Below are 22,057 nucleotides of genomic sequence, written 5' to 3' on the forward strand. Positions count from 1 at the left end.
ATTAGCAGTGCAGGCCGAAGATAATCCCAAACAGTTCTTTTGATATGCTACATGTAAGAGAAAGAATGTTTATGGAAGAAATTTTAATGAATGCCGATGGTAGGGAGGTAACTAAATTAGTCAAAATAGAATTACTAAGTGAACACTTTGCAAGAGTATAATCATCTAGGTGGAGATACTGCAGTAACGAGGGAGAAAAGTGCTTATATGGAAACTGAGGTAAGTGAAATGGAGGTGCACATGTTACAGAACCTTAATGTGAATACAGCTATGGGATTTGATGGTATCCAGCTTGAGTTTTACGTGAAGGTGCTAGGGAATTGTCAGTGCCCTTGACCATGTTATGTAATCTAAGTCTCAGCTCTGGATTAGTCCCAAGGGGGTGGAAAGAGGTGCAATGGAAATAGTTCCATTGCATAAAGGAGCTTCGAGACTGATGTAAAAACCGATGGATTGGCATATCAAGAGTTGTTGTCAGGGTACTAGACAACAGAAGTTGGTCAAGAGCAAAATACAAGAATGGATAGACAGAAATGGGATACTGTACATAATGGGACAACATGGTTTTGTGAAAGATAGGTCATGCCTCAGTAACTTGCTCATGTTTTATAATACAGTGACGGCTAAGTTAGATCAAGGTAATGGGTTTACAGTGATACTGCTGGGCTTTGCAAAAACCTTTGACAGAATACAGACCACATGGAATTCTAATCAGTAAACTGCAGCACATGGGGATGGATATAAGGTTGGTGAGATGAATAAGAAGGTGGTTGATGGAGAGATATCAGAAAGTAGTTTATTCAGAAGTAGAGTCTAGAAGAAGACCTGTGACTACAGTGTTGGCATAGTGGTGTGTTAGTGGATGAGTTAAAGTTTAAACAGCACATAGCAAAAAGTGGCTAAAGCACCTCATCAGATTACTTGGTTACTGAAGAATACTTTGATGAACAGACACAAGCAGGTTATTATACCTCTTTATTAAAGACCCCATCTTGACTGCTGTGTGCAGATTTCACCAGGGTTTCTTTGCATTGAGGAAGATGTGGAGAGGATACAGGTGACAAATGACCAAGATAGTAGCAGGACTATGGAATGAACCTTACGAAAACAGGTTGAAGATTTGTGGTTTACAGAAACTGGTTGACAGGCAGAAAAGGGGTGATATGATTGTGACATACAAATTACTGAAGAGTTTTTACAATATTAATTCTGAGGAAATTTTTCAGAACAGGTCTGGTGGTGGTGGGAGAACTGGGAGTGTCATACTTCACCCTATATGCTCCCTGTCTTGTAGCAACACTCCACTAAATATCCTATCCCTATCTTGACCTCACACCATATGCTTTCAAAACCATTAGTGCCATTGCTTTCCAAATCCTCCACTCTGAGAGGACATAAGTCATCACTTATCATAAGCAGTATTTCACCACCACATTTTCCCTTCCTATCCTGTCAAAAAATGCCGTGCCCTATGGCATAGCGGTGTGTTAGTGGATGAGTTAAAGTTTAAACAGCACATAGCAAAAAGTGGCTAAAGCACCTCATCAGATTACTGGGTTACTGAAGAATACTTTGATGAACAGACACAAGCAGGTTATTATTCCACTTTATTAAAGACCCCATCTTGACTGCTGTGTGCAGATCTGGTCACCAGGGTCTCTTTGCATTGAGGAAGAGGTGGAGAGGATACAGGTGGCAAATGACCAAGATAGTAGCAGGACTATGGAATGAACCTTATGAGAACAGGTTGAAGATTTGTGGTTGACAGAAACTGGTTGACAGGCAGAAAAGGGGTGATATGATTGTGACATACAAATTACTGAAGAGTTTTTACAATATTAATTCTGAGGAAATTTTTCAGAACAGGTCTGGTGGTGGGAGAACTGGGGGTGTCATACTTCACCCTATATGCTCCCTGTTTTGTAGCAACACTCCACTAAATATCCTATCCCTATCTTGACCTCACACCATATGCTTTCAAAACCATTAGTGCCATTGCCTTCCAAATCTTCCACTCTGAGAGGACATAAGTCACACTTCCTCCTGATATATTTGAACTATTCAAATTCACAATACATGCAGGATATTTCACATGGAAAGGGAAAATATACAAACAAATAGATGAGACAGCCATGGGCTCCCCCCCCCCCCAGATGGAAAAACTAGCAATCAATACAGCCACTCTCAAACTAACACTCTGGCTACGCTATGTTGACGATGTGCTTGCTATTTGGCCACATGGCCCAGAGACATTGGAAACATTCTTAGCACATTTAAATAGCTACCATCCAAAAATCCACTTTACAATGGAACTGGAAGCTAATAACTGTCTGCCCTTCCTGGATACACTTATCACACATCTTACTGATGGTTCCTTATCATTTTCAGTTTTTAGAAAACCCACACATACAGGGAGATATTTACACAAACAATCACACCATCACTCTTCTCAACAATATGGCATTTTAAAAACGCTAACCCTGCTGAACTGGCTCACTTACGCCACACCTTCTTGGCCAATGGCTATAATCCCCATAAGATAAACAAAATACTAAATGCTCCTAAGAAACCCCTCCCACTATCCACCAGAGAACTACAACAAAACAGTCACCATCCCATACATTAAAGGCACATCCGAAAAGATTTCAAGAATTCTTAATAAACATGAACTACGCACCACATTCAGACTGTGTGGCAAATTAGCAACCCTTATCTGCTCACCCAAGGACAGCATTTCCCCTTTATCACATCCAGGAGTCTATGAAGTACCCTGCTCATGTAATCAAGCCTACTACGGTCAAACAGGAAGAACTGTGAACATCTGCCTCAGCGAACACAAAAGATACATCCGGCATTATCACTATGGCAATTTGGGCCTGGCAGACCATGCTCTGGATACCCCTGCACACAGGATCAACTGGAAGAACATAAAAGTACTGCACAGAAGCTCTTACAAGTCGGACTGATTGTTCTTAGAGGCAACAGAAGCCTTGATACACACTCCAAATCCCAACAAATATGGCTGTATAAATTTGCTTAAAATCTGGGAGACAGTCATCTTAAGAAAAAACTAGTACCGGTTTTTTTCTCTGTTTAGGACTCCAGTCTCATGTGATAGCTGCAATTTTTTTTTTTTTTTTTTTTCATATAGAGGGAGCCAAAATCATGACTCTAGTCTTTGTGTTGCTAGTCCGTTGATTACACCATGTTGTTATAGTCTCGTGTATTGTGACAAACTGTGTTTTTGTGCTCTGAAGATGCTGGTTATAACACCAACAAAATATCAGCAATAAGTTAATAAATTCATTACCTGAAATATCTGAACTAAAAATGATTGCCATTATGAATTCCACTTCCACCAGCGTTGATCCACAGTGATCTTCTTTCTCATGCAGTCCATCTTTTGGACAAATACTATGGAAAATTCTGAGACTGGGTGTTTTTCCTGTTATCTTTAAAGCATTTGATTAGGCTTGACATAAAATAAGCTCTCAAACATGGCAAGTGTCGTCAGCTTTTTTTTTTTTTTTTAGTTTGTCTTTTTTTTCTTACTGCAGAATCTGTTCCTTTCCCACTTGTTTCCTGCTCTGTGTGTGTGTGTGTGTAAATATCAGCATTCTTAATTAAAAAAAGAAATACTTGTGAATCTTGCTGTTGAAAGGTCATAAATGTATAGCGTATTAGTATCAGATTATCTATTGGTAGTGGGCTACCAATAGATAATCTGATAGAAATTCTGTAGAGTACTATATGTTGTACATTTTTTAAACTACTTTGGTTTTCTGATAAGCAGCGTAGTAGTCTTGTACTGGATGATGAAAATAATCTACTATGTAAAAACATTAAAAAACAAAATGAGTGGACCCATGGCCTGTAAGTTTGGAATCAGAGAGGTTATCTACTCAGCCAACCAGGCTAACGAACTACAAATACAGTCCATAATTTTGCTGTTGACAGCACTTTGCACTTTATGGTTTGACATACTACACAGGTGAATTAAATGTATACCTAGACAGTCATAAGCATAGCTTTCCAAACTGTTCTTCAGTAAGAAACCAATAACTTAATTACCTGTCACTCTTGATAAAATTCTATCCTGTCTCATTTTTCACAAAAAAAAAACTCTTTTTTCCTTGCCCCTTATTTTCAATAATACCCCAAAATCCATACCATATGAATTTAACATCCAGTTTGTCATAAAAAAATTGTCATGTATTGGTTTCCTAACATTAGAGAATATTCTTTTTTTATTTGTGAATAGTGCCCCAGTCAGCCTCTTAAAAATATTCTTGACACAGTACTACAAACATGCAGTCAGGTTTACCCATCTCTAATCAGCATGCTTGCTTGATTGTCAAAATAAAATTTCTGCTTTCCAACTTGCAGACTCTAGGTTTGATCTTTAGGCATAAGATGATTCTCATCACTTGCTGTTTGGCTACCACCTTACTTATTGGAGACATGAAGTGGATTTTAAAGCGTGTTTAGTCGAATTTAGTATAGTATAGTAATGGTGACCAAAATATAATTTTTATATTCATATTATACTTATAACTGAGGAGAGTATTGTGATGACAGATCTCTGGTAATTCTGTGATTGATATCAATCTAAGTAATTTCATGTTTGGCATACATGCAATAAATTTTGGCAGACATATTTGCAGAAATGTCTGCCACAATTTATAACATGTATGCTAAGGAGATAAGGGATAGTTTTCTTTGCAGGGAATTATTCCAGGATAAAGATATGTGCAATATATCTCTAATACAGAGATTTAGCCTTTTCTTTACCAAGATCGTACTGCGTGGCGAAGAGTCACATCATTCCAGAGGTGCTCCCGTTTTCACAGAACAGTGCGGATCTAGACTGGAAAGTCGAAAAATATTCCAGAGGAAGGTAATGGCAAACCACCTCTGTACCTTGCCAAGAACATTCCATGAACATGCCAAAAATGAGAAAGTACGATATGGTGCTGGATGGTAAGACCCCCCCCCCCTCTTGAAGGCATCCAATATGCAACTGGGGAAGAACAGAGGGCTTCCACAAGTAGAACTAGTTTTTATGATGTGTCCAGGTCAAACCCAGAAGGAAGCTTGGTCACGGATGTTGCTGATTGGAAAAGGGAGGCTCCCTGTTTCACAAGAAACCACAGGATTGGAACTTGGAATGTTAGAAGTGTGAACCAAGGTAAGCTGGAAATAATAAAGATGGAAATGGAGAGCAAGAAGCTGGATATATTGGGAATAAGTGAACTTAGATGGACCGGAATGGGCCATTTTCAGTTAGGGGACTATATGATGTATTACTCAGGCCATGAGACAAATCATAAAAATGGAGTATCTTTTTTACTCAGGAAAAAGATGGCTAGGTATGTATTAGGTTATAATCCAGTGAGTGATAGAATCATTTCTCTCAGAGTGAGTGGACATCCAACGAATATGACCATCATTCAGGTTTATGCATCTACTACAGAGGCACCAGAAAAAGACATTGAAGAATTTTATGGCAAGTTACAAGAAGTGATAGATGCAACACCAAAGCGAGATTTATGGCTACTTATCAGAGATTAGAATGCAAAAGTGGGAGAGACTGAGGAACAAGGAATAACAGGTCATTTTGGTTTAGGTATTTGTAACACTGCAGGAAAGAGACTAGTTGAGTTTTGTGCAGAGAATTCTTTGTTTGATGCTAACACCTGCTTTAAACAGCACAAAAGAAGATTGTGCACATGGATATCACATGATGGACAATACAGAAATCAAATTGACTATATACTTAGACAAAGAAGATGGAGAAGTGCAATTCAGTCTGTCAAGACTTTTCCAGGTGCAGACTGTGGAACAGACCATGAGTTATTAGTGGCTACAATACATGGAATGTGAAATTACCCGAACTGAAAACAACACAAATGTTGATCAGATATGATCTTGGAAACATATAAGCTGAATACAATATTAGCATACTCAACAAATTCAACACATCAATTTGTGTGAAAGAGAACTAGATGAACTATGGGAAGAGATTAAAGATATAATTAAAACAGAAGCAAGGAGGAATATTCCAACAGTTTGTAAGAAGTCCAAATGACTGTCAGAAGATGCCATCAAAACTGCTCAGGAAAGGAGGAAAATGAAGGCCACAGGAAATTTGCTGGAAGTATGGCATTTGAATGCAGAGTTTCAACGATAAGCCAGAAGAGATAAGGAAAAATACTTTAACCAGGAATGCCAACAAATAGAAGACCAAAACAAGAAAGGAAAAACAAGAGATCTTTTCAAAAAAGATCAGAGAACTAATAGGGAAGTTTAGTGCCAAGGTGACAATATTGAAAAGTAAACACCAAGGATATCTTTCAGAAGCTGCAGACATGAAAGAAAGATGGAAAGAGTATACAGAAGCCCTTTACAGAAAGGACTCCAAAATTACTGAGAAATTTGAAGAGCAGGATTATACACAGGAACCAGTATACCACTGGAGAGTGAAGTGAGGTGGGTACTGCAACAGCTATCCAGTAAGAAAGCACCAGGAGGAGATGGAATACCCATTGAGCTGCTCAAAGCCCTGGGAGAAGAGGCAGTTAAAATTTTAACAGCTTTATGTCAGTGAATTTGGATCATAACTACATGGCCTAGGGAATGGAAAAAATCAGTTTATATACCTTTATTGAAGAAAATGATGCAAGAGAGTGCGAAAATTACAGAACTATAGCACTGATTTCTCATGCAAGTAAATTCTTATTTAAGATCATTCAGAAAAGGCTGGAACCATTCATGAATAGAGAAATTCCAGATGAACAGGCAGGATTTCAAAAAGGCAGAGGAACAAGAGATGAAATCGGCAATGTGAGAGGCATAATAGAAAGAGCACAGGAATATCAAAAGAATGTCTGCCTTTGTTTCCTTGACTATAGTAAGGCTTTTGACTCTGTAGATCATGTGAAACTGTGGAATGAATGTGTTAAGAACAATAGGAATCCCAGATCATTTCATTATCCTTCTGAGGAATCTTTATTATGAACAAGAAGCTACTGTCCTGACAGATCTTGGAGAAACTGAATATTTCACAATAGGTAAAGGGGTGCGACAAGGATGTATATTATCTCTGTACACGTTTAACTTGTACAACGAATACATTTTAAGAATGGGAGGACTGGAGGAATCTTCAGTTGGAATTAAAATTGGTGGGAAATATTAATTTCAGGTATGCAGATGATACCACCTTGCTAACAGAATGCAAAGAAGATTTGGAGGAACTTATTATGAAAGTTCAAGAAGAAAGTGCTAAATATGGTTTTAAACTTAACTCAAAAAGACAAACGTTATGGCAACATGTGAACTTAATGATTTTGAAGTAGATGGGGAGAAAATGGAAACAGTTAACAATTTTGTGCTCCTAGGATCCCGAATTGATAAAGATGGTTATTGTACTGAAGAAGTTAGAAGAAGATTATTACTCGGAAAGGAAGCAAGGACAAATTTAAGCAAGATCTTTAAAGATATTAACCTCACAACAAAAATCAGAATCGTGAAAGCAATGATATTCCCTGTGGTACTGTATGGATGTGAAAGTTGGACCCTGAGAAAGAATGAAAGAAGTAAGATCATTTGAATTATGGGTTTGGAGACGCTTACTAAGAATACCATGGACTGCAAAGCAAACCAATAAATCAGTGATAGACAGAATAAAGCTAGATTTCTCCCTCAAAGCTATGATCATCAAGCAAAAATTGTCATACTTCAGACATATCATGCAAGCAATTGACAGTCTGGAGATGATGATGCTTGCTAAAGTTGATGGAAGCAAGAGACGGGGAAGACCAAGAATTAGATGGGTGGATGGAGTTAAAGAAGCAACTGGAGTGTGCTTGGAAATTCTGAAAGACATGGTCATGGACAGATCTGAATGTTTGTGGGATCACCAGGTGTCGAAAACGATTCGATGGAACATAACACACACATGCTAAGGATATGTGGCAGACATGAGATATAATATTGATAACTAATGATATAATTACTTGTTCATATAATTTTTAGTTGAAATGAATTATTACTATAATAACAATTATCATGGTGGCTGTAATTTGAAGAAATGCTTGGTGAACAGTAAAAAGTTAAGTATATTGGAGAGGAAGTTTGAAAGTAAGGGGAAATTTGGAAACATCAAGTATAAAGATAAGCATTAATTTAAGATTAGATACTTCTCATTTGAATGGGAATGTTTGTTGTTGGGTGGGCGGAAAGTTTGGTTAGTATTTCATGCGTTATTGATGTAAAGAAATCACATGGCTAATTTATTGTCTGGGATGTTATATTTTAATTTTTTTTTTTAAATTGTTTACCATGTTCATAATCATCTGCATGTGCATTTCTTTTCTCTATCTCAAATGATGTCCCTGTTATCTTGTTGTTATCTAGAAAAAATATTTTCGATGTACTTTTATTGTTAATTAGCAATTCACATTAATTTTGTACATATCTTTGAGTGAATTATGTAGATCAAGCTCGTAAACTGGCATAAATTTCTTTAATTGACAGATATGTTATCAAGAATGCAGTTTTTGAAACTATGAAGGTACGTTGTGGTGGCCTGCTCTTTATGTCTGACTTTGATTCAGGAAACTTAGGCAAAGTAGAACTTGTGACACCTGAATTTTCAGGAGGAAATATAGTCAATAGTAGTAGTAGTAGTTCACCTAGTAGTAGATCTGAGTCTAGTCCATCAGGTCGTCAAAATAAGCAGCAGAGTTTAAATCACCACTCAGGTGAAACTTCTAATGCAGGAAGGGAATCTCAGGGTAAAGCCCACCTAAACAGAATATCTAATACTACTGCCATTCAAAGGAACAAGTGCATTCAACAAAAATTGGGGCACGTTCAGCAGAGAAAATTTCTTGAATTTCGGGTCTGGACAAAGCCTGATTGTGCAGGAACTTCTTATGAGAATGGAAATAGGTAAGAAAATTTGTCATATTGCAACACATGAACGTTATAGTATTATCTGAGAGTTGTATGGACTAAAACGTTTTTACATTTAAGTATGAGAAGCTTGGTTAAAATCTAAAAGCTAAAATATAGGTTATTGTTATCTAAAGTTTTAAATGTTATTTTATTTTAAACCAGGGTTGTCAAACTGGTAAAATAGTATATGATTCAGAATCACTTGTCAAGTGGTGTTACAAACTGGGATTATTCCAAGACGTATTAGGGAAATTTGTAATCCTAAATTTTCATTTTATAAATATCTGTTGATAAAATATGCAAATATAGAGTTTGTTGTTATGTCTGGCAATTGCCTCAGATGTTAAATAGTTTTAATAAACAAATTTGTTGCCTTTAGTCATGAAATTATTATTATTATTAGCAGTTCCTTGAAATCAGAACTCATTGCAGGAATTGCATTCTAAATGACAGTAATATCTCTCATATACTACATCTTAAATTCATTCATAGTCCTTACAGTCACATCATTCTCTTGTTTAAACATTCTGTATTTCTCAACACTGCTTTGTGAACTGTCATAAATGGTCAACTGCCACCATTTATTTATTTCTGCTGTATCTTATGTTCTCGCGTTCTATAATCAAACAAATTTATTTGTTTTTCAACTGTGCCAGTTAGACTATGTATTGAGTGCGAGATTATAAGATTTTAAACTAAATACAAAGTAGATATTGTTAGCATTCCCCATTTATGTTAATCTTTATCTTTAATTTGTGACTTGATTATTGATCACTTAAACTTTATTTTATGCAGGTTTGAAATTTTCAGGATAGTGCATTAACAGAATCAGTCCAATGTTCACAAACCATTTAATTAAATCAACAAAGGATATTTACACAGTTTGATCCACATTAACACAATTGCATTACAAGTCTTTGTCAGTTTCAATTCTTCCTGATTCAGGCTTAGTTCTATGTTTCTTAAAGTTAAATCACAAGCTGAAAATATTGCATACCTAGAGTTAGCTTAAATCAATATTAATTTGCATTATCTAGTACAGTACTCTTCTCACTCTTACAATAATTACCTATACACAATTGAGATTAAGACACACCTAGAGTGAGCTTACTTCAATATTGTTTACACAATCTTATTCTACTTATACACATATGTACATTCTTGCTTGGAAATAGCACATGTATAATTTTGATTCAGCATGTGTTTTACATGAATCTTTTATCCACATGAAAGCACCCCTTTTGTTTTTCTTTCCTTCTGCTGTCTCGTTCTTGATTTCCCACCAAATTTCTTCTTTGTTCGAGTCATCGATTAGTCTATGCCCTTTAGCACCCTTAACATGGTGGCAATGTGCAGCTCTTTCCTAGCGAGACACCTCAATGATTGACACTATATTTTCCATGGTGACGGACCCAGATAAGTGAAGATTGAGAATCCTAAGACTTTCAGTGCTCCTCTTTTGATTACTGACAGCAGACCTCATGTGGCACCAGATCCAGGTAAGAGAAGGCAAAAACCTTAAGACAAAGTCTTTCTCAACATTTTGCCTTATAAAGGCCCAGATGTCTGTTCTACACATGCACGTGTCTCTGGAAACTTTCATATATAGTCACATATTGAACATCTGACCATGATGACATTATACTTCGTGTGTCTTTTGAAATCGCCATATATGGACATGAATTAACAGTGTCACATAGTGATGTCATATGCCACATTATTTTAACAAAGACTACTGGCTAATTTATTACAAATACAAGATTATTACAGACAAAATTGACATTTCTTTTAAGTGCAATCTCCTTAGAAAAACATGTAAAACGAACATGATGGGTTACATAGTTACACATCATGAGAAATTTTATACTTTGGCATTACATTCCATTTATCCATATTACTTCTTAGAATTCAATTTTTCTGATGTAGTTTTCACAGATTATTCTCATTCTTTTTCCTTCTACTTTTATTTTTGAAAATCTCTCTGATAACTCTTATAGAGGTCTCAATTATATATTTTCTTCTATTTAAGTTCTTTAATTTGCATTGCCTTAGTCCTCATAACTCATTGCACAGTTCTGGAATTACCTTAGCTAACTGTCTCTGTGTCTTTAGAAGATTTTCATATTACTGCAAAATCCATGTGAATCATAACTATAAATAGTTCAGGTATAGTCCGATCAAAGAACAATGGTACAAAAGAATAGTCATTGCCTTGTCTCAGCTTATTAGTATCATCCTCATCATAGCAGCAGTGTTCTACGTTGTCTTTTATCCATCTTTGCAATCCGTCTTCAGAACTTTAATATCCTAACCACTTATCACTGACACTTAAAAAAAGTTTCAAGTTTGTCCTGTTTATCAGTTTTGAAACTTATGGCTTTCTGAAAATGGTATTAAACAGAGGGTTTCTACTCAGTCTGATGAAAACCAACAGTTCAAAACAGCTCTGAGGATAGTGAAACCTTAGTCAGAAGCACTAATAAAAGGTGAATATATGGGCTCCTGTGCAGAGTCTGTGTCTTTTAATTAATGCAAGCCAGTACAGCTGCTATGCTAAAGGTCATGCTCTTAAAAATTCTCTGGTAAACTTTCAATTCTATTTGGTATAAAAAGATAATGGATGTATAATATCCTCAGTATTCATTACTTAATTATGCAAAATCGAAGCCTTTTAGACCTGTACTCTACACATGTACTCTACTCGCTAGCCACTGAGCTGAAAACCTTTATGCAGAGATATATAAACATCACTTATGCAGCATATATACAAAATAATGGGTAACGTGCATCACCACGTGTTCTAGGAAACTATTTAAGAATGTGGTTGGTCAGTCATCAGCAGGGTCGATCACAATGGAAAAAACTATTTTTGGAGTTCGATAAAAGGCTTATTGTGGATGCCTGTCTAGCTGGAGCCATGATTTTGAAAACAACAGATCTGACTGGTTCCTCAAATGGTGAGATATCCTGGGTGTTTAATCATTGGAAAATTAACCCACATTGCTTGTCTAAGAGGTGTAGCTGTGGTCCTAAAACAGTCTGTCAGAACGAGATCTAAAGGAAGTCCAACGTGGTATTAAATAAAAGTTTCTAATTCAGTGGCTGGTATGTGTAGTACATGTGTATATGGAGAAAGTCATCAGCACCCAACTTCTCCATTACTTAGAAGTCACCGAGTAATCACTAACTGCCAGTATGGATTCTATCATTCAAGATCCATAGCTGACCTCTTAGCATACGTCTTCCACTACTGGACACATGCCATGGAAATGTCAGAAAAACTTGTGGCATCACTCTGGACATTTTATTGCCATCCTTTATTGCCCCTCCTCAGTAATTGGGTATCCAGCTTTCTCTAATCATTCTCTGCAAGTCATGGTAGATGACTCCCTCTCTTTGAACTTCACATCAGTGCAGGACTACTTCGAGGCTCTATCCCATAGGTTCCCAAACTTTTTTGGGCCACCGCCCACTTTGCAAGACATAAATTTTGTAACGCCTCCCTATTATACACACACATATACATGCTCTATTTTCTCATTGACATAGAAAATTGACATCTATTTCTATCTGACATGGTAAATTTTCAAATGATTAAATAATTAAAATAGAAAATTGATAAGAAAATTGATCGTGTAAGATGGGCATAAGATGAATTAAAATGCAATGTTTAAATTTTAAATGATTATCTAATCGCAAAATCATGAAAATAATTAATTTTTAAATATATATTATTAATTTCTTCTATAAAGAGCCATTGCCTAGACCGCCTGAACGCTCCCAAATGCTTCTGATCCCACTATAGCCCCCCCCCCCCCAGAAGGCTTCAGCGGCAACTGGGGGGGGCGGTACCACCCACTTTGGGAACCTATGCTATAACCTATCAAATGCTATTTTTGTCCTGTACATAAATTCTATCCACAGCTTTGCAGATGAATGTGCCCTCCCTTCATCCTACTCAGTTGGCATACCATGTAGTATCTGACAAGTGAGAAGTATTATTTTGAATGAAAGAGAACATCAGATTTTTAGGAGGCTGAGAAGACTATCAATATGATGCGTTTGTGCCAGGTGAGGCTTCTTGCAAAGATTTTCAAAGTTTTTGTAAGAAGAGAAACTGATCTTGACTGTATATCAAAATATTATTAAAAGTGTAGAGTCACAGTTTCTTCCAAGAAATTACAGGGGACTGCTAGATGATGAAGCTAGAATTCACTTGTTGATATCAAGGTTGGGGAGTTTAGAAAAAAATAATAAAGAAAGAAAGAAAAATCCTGTCTCGCCTTGATTGGCTGTGGTTAGTATATCCACTTTCCAACCGGATGCAAGTGCAAATCCCGGCATGGGCGTATATGATCGTCTTTAAATGAGAGATGGTTTACATCAACCGATGTGAGACTATCACTCTACTTATTGAATGCCTAAAGTGACTTGAAAAAGTTCTGTTTTTCGTTACTAGAGTTGGATTTCTAGACTAGGCAAAAATAAAAAAATATTCAAAAAATAAATAAAATTAATAAAAGTAACAAAAAAAATTCTCAGCCTACCCAATGTATCATACCATAGTTTTACAAAAAATACTTTTTCTGAGCAAAAGGCACATTAAAAAAAAGGATGTTTGTGTTTAGACAGTATTTAAGTTATGCAAATTCTTTTGATGAGTTTTGTCTGTTGTATCTTATGTGTAGTATCGTTTGTTCTTTGTTTCCATTATGGCAGTTGCCATTCTTCAGTTAACACTATTGCCCAGCTTACCACCATTTAATGATCACATTTTACATAGTATAGTATAGAATTTTGTAATATTCTGTGCTTATGGTATGTACGCTTTCCATAAATTAAAAGTGTTGCAAGTGAAAAATGGGAATGTGCATGAAATGCAGGCAGTGAAAAGCACTGGGCAACTTGAATAATGCAATTTCGGATTTTAATACCAGTATAGGTTGCAAATTGGAAATGGGTGAGTGCTAACAGAGAGAGAAAGACTATGAGTAATGTCTATGAGGGTGAGGAAAATGTGCAAGAGGTATTAGTGGAGGTTTAGTGTGGCTGAGAAAGATGTTCTGAGAACAGTTTTGAGTGTGTGTGGGTGAATGTCATGTAAAAGCAAGATGTCTGTGTAGAGAGAGAAATAGAGATACTGAGAAAGGAAGCGGAAGGCATGAAAGTTGAGGGGGATAAATGGAGAGATTAAGGAGAATGAGAGAAAACAAGGGAGAGAGAGTGAAGGATGCTAGTGAAAGAAAACTGTATGGAGTATGATAGAAGAGTTATGCAAGAGATGGATGGCATTAAACATGGAAGGATGCAGGTATTTGGAAAGGTAGTTCTCTGGGTGAGTATCAGAACAGGGAAACTAGAGTTGTCGGGGTGGACTGTGACAGGAATGGTCTTATATAGGACAAGCAGCTTGGAAGATGAGAGGATGTATAGTATATTGTAGAGACAAGTGGGGTCTGGGAGAGCAGTAGTTAATTAGTTATGGGAATATTGAAGTGTACTTTTTTTTTTTTACATAAAGGAATAAAGGGAATGAATTTGTGGCATTGATAGGCTCAGTCCGTCTGAAGATTATTGGTATCATCAAACTGTTGTTAGAAAAGGATAGAAGTTAAAAAAGATAGTATATTTTGGTTGAAAAGGAAGAATAAATGAGGTGACAGACTGTAACTGTTGATGAGTGAAGAGTTTTGTGTCCTCTTAGGATTGAGAATCAGGAGGAAAATGGTACTGGTAGCTTTAACAGTACCAAGTGTATGTTTCGAGGTAAAGGTGAGCAGAACAGGCTAATTTGTGAGATGTTGGTATAAGCCACTTTAATTGTCTCATTTGATAAGAGCTATGTAGTCTTGACTTGAAGGATGAATAGTTATGTGGAGGTATCAAGGAGGAAGGAATTTATGTGGAATTATGAGGTAGGTGATTATAATACTTATATAATTTGTAATACAGCAATCCCTTGATTAATGTGCCTCCGATTACTGCATTTTCGACTAGTGCATCATTTTTTTTTCTATACCAAATTCAGTTAGTGTGCCTTAAAAATAAATGATTACTAAATTTTAAAAATTTTCTATTTATACATTTTTTTTATGGCCAACTGTTTTAAAAATTCACTCACCAGGATGAAATAATTTAGTTACCGATTTAAAACATTTACAAAGTTATTTTTTTAATGGCATACTACACAATTTTCATGTACACTATGTTCCAAATTTACCCCCAAAATTTATGTTCTCTGCTAATTACATAGCATTTTCCTGATCGTATTTCTTGCCTATTTTGCAATTGTTTTCCTTACTTTTTTTTTATTTTAAAGTATTTTCCCAACCTTTCATCATGAGTAAAAGAATTAGTGAGCAAAAAACTAGAAGTAGAAAAATTATTCGAAAAGTAATCTCATTGAAAGAAAAATGAACAAGGCAAGTCCAGAGCAAAGATAGGACAAGAACACAAAAATGGATGAATCATGAATCAACTGTAAGAGCAATTTTAAGCAAAGCAGCTGATTACAAAGAGAAAGGTAAAGCTGCTTCAAGTTCATCATGCATGCAATTGAAATCAAAGTATTATAATGGTTGAATTAGAAAGACTTCTTTCTACATGGATCAAATATTGTAACGAAAAATGTATCCCGCTAAGCACTGACCTTATTAAATCAAAAGCATTAAGTTTCTTTGCAACCTTGAAAGAAAGGACTATCAATGATGGAAAAGAAGAAGAATTCCACGCTAGTGCTGGGTGGGTTGAGCGTTTCAAAAAGAGAAATAGCTTACATAATGTTCTAATCAGAGGCGAAGCTGCAAGTGCAGTGTAGATAAGGGGTGGCTGCAAATTATCCAGAGATTTTGAAGAAAATTGTGGAAAAAGGGGTCTATTGTGACCAACAAATATTTAATGTCAGTGAAACTGGCCTTTTTTGGAAGTGAATACCTTCCAAGACTTTTCTGGCCAAATCAGAGAAATCTCAGCCTGTTATAAAGTCGCAAAGTTGAATGAAATTACTGCTAGCAATATGCAAGCCATTTGGAAGCACATTCTTCCACATTGTGCAAATGATTTTAGAGACTTTTCAAATGAATCTAAATTAATTAAATCTCATTCTCAGAAATTGAGTGATTCTGACCTGCTAAATTTAGATGCACAGCAGGAAGATCCTGATGAATATGAAGAAAATTTAATCAACAAGCCCAAAGAGATTTCACAGAAACCAATTGAAAATATTTTTCGCATAATCAAAGTTTTTAAGCAGGAAAGCTTAGAGGCTGACCCAGATGAAGATTGAAGCAGTAAAATTTGCAGTAGTAGAAGAGGCAATAGGGCATATGGACAGTTGTATGAAAAAAAGAAACAGAATGGCTGCCAAACTACGTTAGCTCAATTCTTTGTTAAGAAGTAGAATAATAAATTCATATTCTGAATATGTTTTATTGTATTTCAACTTCATAGTTTTCCTTTAACTAGACCCGAATTCTTTTATAAAAAAGAAATTTGAGGAACGAATTTTACTTTTTCCAATAGGTTATTACATCCAGTTAGTGCATTTTCGATTAATGTGCCTATTTAAATAGTGCATTAGGCACATTAATTGAGAGATTGCTATATAATCATCATCATCAAATTCCTGACATGTACCCTCAAGGGGTGTACAGGATATGATAGTACTACATGAAAAATTTACATCGTTACTAACTTCCTATCTACAATTTTCCTCCAAATCAGCCTGTTACTTGTCAACACTCCAACATTATGAGATCTTATATTTCTATCGGCTAAGGTACTTTGTACCATATCAATCCACCTATACCTTGGTCTTCCTCTGGGTCGTTTTCCTGCCAACCTGGCAGAGAACACTTGTTTTGCTAATCTTTCCTCGCCCATTCTGTTTAAGTGACCATACCACCTGAGATTAGCTCTGCTAACACATTCCTGGATGCTGACAATGTCAAGTTCTTTCCTAATATCCTCGTTTTTAATATGATGTTGCCATTCATGCCATCTGTTCACAACTCTAATCTTTGTCAGGACTCTCATATCTGCGGTCTCTAGTCTTTGGTCAAGTGTTTTACTTCTGACTCAGATCCATAAGTTAAAACTGGTTTGAACACTGTCTTGTATACAGCTAATTTAGTGTACCGACTAATTTCTCTCTTATTCCATATGAATTTATTCAATTGACTGCCTACCGTACTAGCTTTGTTGATTCCGTTGTCTATTTCCATATTTAATTTACCATTTTCAGTAAAAATCGTGCCTAAGTTGCTGAAATGTTTTACTTGTTCCACAGGTTCTCCGTTCACAACGCAGTTGACATTTTCAATGATTCTACCTATTTTCATTGTCTTTCTTTTTATTGCTGACCTTCATACCATATCTATTACAACAGTTATTCAATTTAGTCAAGGAATCTTGCAAACTTGTAGCAGATTTATTTAGAAGTATTACATCATCCGCATAAAGCAAAGAGCTGACATTAACATTGCCAATTTTGATATCATGTTTAATACCACTTTCCTTCATAATGTGATCCATATAGATAATGAATAACAGAGGGGATAATGTACATCCTTGTCTCACACCAGATTTAACATTAAACCATCTTCCTGTACTTCCTTCAATTCTGACTGCTGACTTACAACTCAAATAAAGACTAAGTATTGCTTGGTATAATGCCCCATTCACACCATATAACTGCAGCGTATTGAATAGCTTCTCTCTTGGCACCTTGTCATATGCCTTTTCCAGATCAACAAAACTTAAATACAGATCTTTGTTATATTCCCATGCTTTCTCAACTATTTGTTGTAAAGTGAAGATCTAATCCTGACAGCCTCTATTTGGCCTGAATCCAGCTTGTTCTTCACCAAGCTTTTCTTCCACAATTCTTCTCAACCGTTTCTCAAGTATACTTGCATAGATCTTGCCAGGAACACTCAGTAGGGAAATACCTCTGTAATTCTCATATTCAGTCTTATTTTTATTTTTCTATATGGGTACTATTAGAGCTCTACTCCAATCATCGGGAATTCGTCCCTTTGTCCAGGCACTCTGAACTATGCAGTGCTGCCACTGTAAAACTTTTATACCACCATACTTCAGCATTTCTGGTCGAACATCATCTACTCCTGCTGCCTTTCCACATTTCAAGCCTTTGATGGATTTTTCTACTTCAAGTATGGATATGTATTCCTGACTGTATGCCTGTTGAGTGGTTTTTACCACTGTGCTGTCATTGCTTGTTTCATTTAGCAATTTTTCAAAGTAATTACTCCATACTTCAAGGATATCTTTTTCTCCTGTTTTCATGTCACCTTTATCATCTCTAACTCCTTTTACAGCACTCTGTCCTCCATTTATAAGCTTCTTCAACAACCTCCAGAATATCTTACCACCTTCTTGATATTTATTTTCTTTGTTCTTGCCAAAGTCCTCCCATGACTTTTGTTTACCTAGTTTTACACAGTGGTTAGCTTTCTTACATTTGTCTCTGTATTCTTAAAGAGCACAAGCTAACTTATTTGCCAAGAACTTTTGATATGCTTTCTTCTTTTCCTTCACTGCCTGTGTCCACCATTGAGTTCTGATTTTTCTATCCTTGCAGACAACCTCACGACATGCATCTCTGGCTGAATCAATCAGGGTTTTCTTCAAGGCTTGCCACCGAATCTCCAAGTTTGGTTCCTGTATAACTATATTACAAACATTGCACTGCACCATCTTGGTACAGTGCAATGTTTGTAAGAATTTGTATAAAAGAGAGAGACATCAATAGTACATGGGATCTAGTTAAGGAATATTTGTTTGTAGCAGTGGCAAATTGTATACCTTGAATGAAAAAGATAAAGCATTTGGGATAAAATGGATAACTAAGGATCTCAAACAGGAATTGGTTATGCAAAAATCTATGACAAAAGTATAAAAAAGAGAGATGGAAACAAACACTGCCTGAGAAATATAAGCAAAGAGGAGACTATCACCGCAATTCCAATAGAATCCTGAGGAAAGTTATTTTTCACTAGGTTAGACTATAATAAATTTAGTTTAATCCTTTATATCAGTGAGAGCAAACAAAGTTTGCACCTGAAAATATCTTCAGGACTGAATATAGTGTTGTACTATCTTTCCTGGGTAAGTAGTGCAACTCGTAGCAAAGGTGGAGCTAGCTACCAACACTCCTATCCCAGTATCTCCCATAATGCAAAACACATCTCCTTGTGGATACATATACAAGGAGATGTGTTTCTCCCACCACCAGACCTGTTCTGAAAAATTTTCTCCCTATTAATCTTGTAAAAACCCTTCAGTAATTTGTGTCTCAATCATATCACTTGTCTTCCACCAGTCAACCAATTACTGTAAGCCAAAAATCTTCAACCTGTCCTCATAAGGCTCATTTCATAGTTCTGATACCATCTTGGTCATTCACCTCTAGATCCTCTTCTCCTCATCCCCAAGAAATCCAGGTGTCCAGATCTGTGTACAGTAGCCAAGAAGCCTACCCTTACCAAGGCTCAATAAAGAGGTATAATAACCTGCTTATCTTGGCTCATCAGAGTATACTTTAGTAACGAAGTAATCCAGTCAGCTGCTTTAGTCACTTTTGCAATATGCCCTCTAAACTTTAACTCCTTATCCATTACCACCAAATCCCTGGCTTTATCAATTTCCTGGAGTACAGTTCCATCAATGTGATACACAACTATAATCTTTTTATCCCAACATGCATAACCTTACGCTTTGCCACATTAAACTGACATCCATTCTCCTTTGTCCAGACTGCCAGTCTATTAAATCATCCTGCAAAATTTTAGCATAATCTTTGTTAACTATTGCTCTACCCAATTTTGTATCATTGGCAAACAACTGAATAGTTCCTCTCAGATCCTTTCCTATATCATTAATGAACAAGTTAAATAGTAGTGGCCCAAGAACAGAGCCCTGTGCCATGCCACTACTCACAGGCTTTCTACTGGACTCTACTTTTGAATAATCTACTATCTGATATCTCTCCATCAACCACCCTCTTATCCACTTCACCAGTTATATCCATCCCCATGTGCTGCAATTTACTGATTAGAATTCCATGCTGTATCCTGTCAAAAGCTTTTACAAAATCCAGCTATATTATAAAACATGAGCAAGTTACTGAGTCACAACCTACCCTTCACAAAACCATGTTGTCCTTCCCTATAAAGTACCCCAATTGTCTATATCCATTCCTGTATTTTGCTCTTGACTCACTTCTCCAGTACCTTGACTAGGACTCCTGATATGCTGATTAGTTGGAAATTTGTTGCATCAGTCTTGGAGCTTCCTGTATGCAATGGAACTACCCCCTCCCTTTATATCCGCTTTGGACTAATCCAGATCCAAGACTTAGATTAAACAACATGGTTGAAGGCACTGCCAATTCCATAGCACCTTGTAAAACTCGAGCTGCTATACCATCTAATCCCATAGCTGTATTTATATTTATTACATAACAAGAGAGGGAGAAGCTTATATGTAAATAGCCTCTACCTCTCTTGTTACTGCAATGTCTCCACCTGGATTCATATACATTGTGCAAAGTGTTCACTAAGTAATTCTACTATTTTGCTTAGTAATTATACTATAAATGTCAGCAAGTGTCTGAGCTTGTGTAGTTGGTGTAAGATGGGTGTTTAATTCTGGATCACAAGTTTCTAGCACATATGAAGGGATACTATTGGATCTGGAAGCTTATAAGATTATTACCCAGATGTCAGTATTATTTTTAGGTGATGTTATCATGCTATTGTCTGGATGTTAGACAAGTAGAAAGATGAGAGTTGCATCCGCTAACCTTAGCTGAGGAACTTCTGGTACTGTGCCCTCTGCTAAGGTTGCACCACTGTACTGCTGCTTGAACAGGAGAATTATTATTACTTGGCTCTTTCAAAGTCTGATTTGGATTGGCTTTTTTTTTATCCTTGAATGAGACCCATAGCTTGGTTATTGATCAGAGGTTTTGTGTAGAGTAGGTTCTTCTGGGGTTCTAGTTCCAGCAAAGATTGTTTCAGTTATTCATTTGGAGCAGGTGTGTGTGTGTGTTGATTGGAATAGTCGAAATAGTAATAAGATCATTTAAAACAGGTATAGAAATCCTAATTTGGCACTGTAGTGTGCTAAAGTACATGAGCTGAGATTTGATTAAATAGCTGCAGGGTAAATTTAAACCATTTAGTGATTAGCTTTATTCCCTATAGAAAGCACACTCAGCTTTGCTACGTTTCTGGCAAACAGTTGAAATCCTTCCCCCCCCCCACACACACACAGATCACTATGAAGGTTTTACACATTCAGTAGTAACTATTATTTAGTTTATTGGTGTAGATCTTAAAAGTCAGCAGATGTTTATGTATCCTTTTATTATTCCATTTCCTCATTTGCTCTCCTATCTACTTTATTAATTTTAAAATCAATAACAAGAAGAAATATCACCAATTCACATACTTCTTCATATCTAGTTTTTTTTTTGGACTTTACTGCAGTGTACTCTTATGAGATATACTAGCATATCATTATTAACAGGGATAGAAAGTGATGGATTTATAATTTTCAGGGAGGATAGAGTACACAGGACTGTGGGGGGGGGGGGACCGCTGATGATAGCAGATTAATTGCAGCCAACAAGAGTAGGAATCATTTGGACAGATGGTTGTTTTGAGTTAATCTGGTGCGAGATTAAGGCCAATAGGACAAAATATAAAATTGGTAGCTGCTGTAGGCCAGGGGTGCCAGAGATGATGTTGAAGACATGCATCAGCAAATCAGTACAATGTGTGCAAGTCAAGTAATTATATGGGCGTCTTCAACAGAGACATAGATTGGAAGGAGGAAAAATTACATGGCAGGAAAGAAGTGGAATTTGTACTGACTTTAGCCTTCATATTCAAGAGGATAGCTTCTAGTATATCTTGTTTTTTTTCCAAAATTTATATCTAAAAAGTTTTGCTGGCTATAGAGAAGAGAAAAATGGTGTCACTATAGTAAGTATAGATTCTGTTTTGCAACTGTTTCAACTATTTTTCTTACAGTTGTGTTTCTCATGAATGTAGTTGTTTCTCAAATGTTTTGG

General features: G+C 36.3%; 1 protein-coding gene across 1 annotated transcript in view; it reads left to right on the top strand.

Moving 5' to 3' along the window:
• The window catches only part of LOC150101026 (cytosolic carboxypeptidase-like protein 5), a 207,338-nt gene that overhangs the window by 13,249 nt on the left and 172,032 nt on the right, over nt 1-22,057 (top strand). The window contains exon 2 of the mRNA XM_090401454.1: nt 8,536-8,952. Coding sequence (XP_090257580.1) covers nt 8,567-8,952 — 386 coding nt within the window. The 5' untranslated portion in view covers nt 8,536-8,566. The remainder of the gene's footprint in view (nt 1-8,535; nt 8,953-22,057) is intronic.

This window comes from Typopeltis vanoorti, chromosome 12 (assembly GCF_054136105.1).
Source record: "Typopeltis vanoorti isolate ZY-2024b chromosome 12, IOZ_Tvanoo_1.0, whole genome shotgun sequence".
NCBI classification, from domain to species: domain Eukaryota; kingdom Metazoa; phylum Arthropoda; class Arachnida; order Uropygi; family Thelyphonidae; genus Typopeltis; species Typopeltis vanoorti.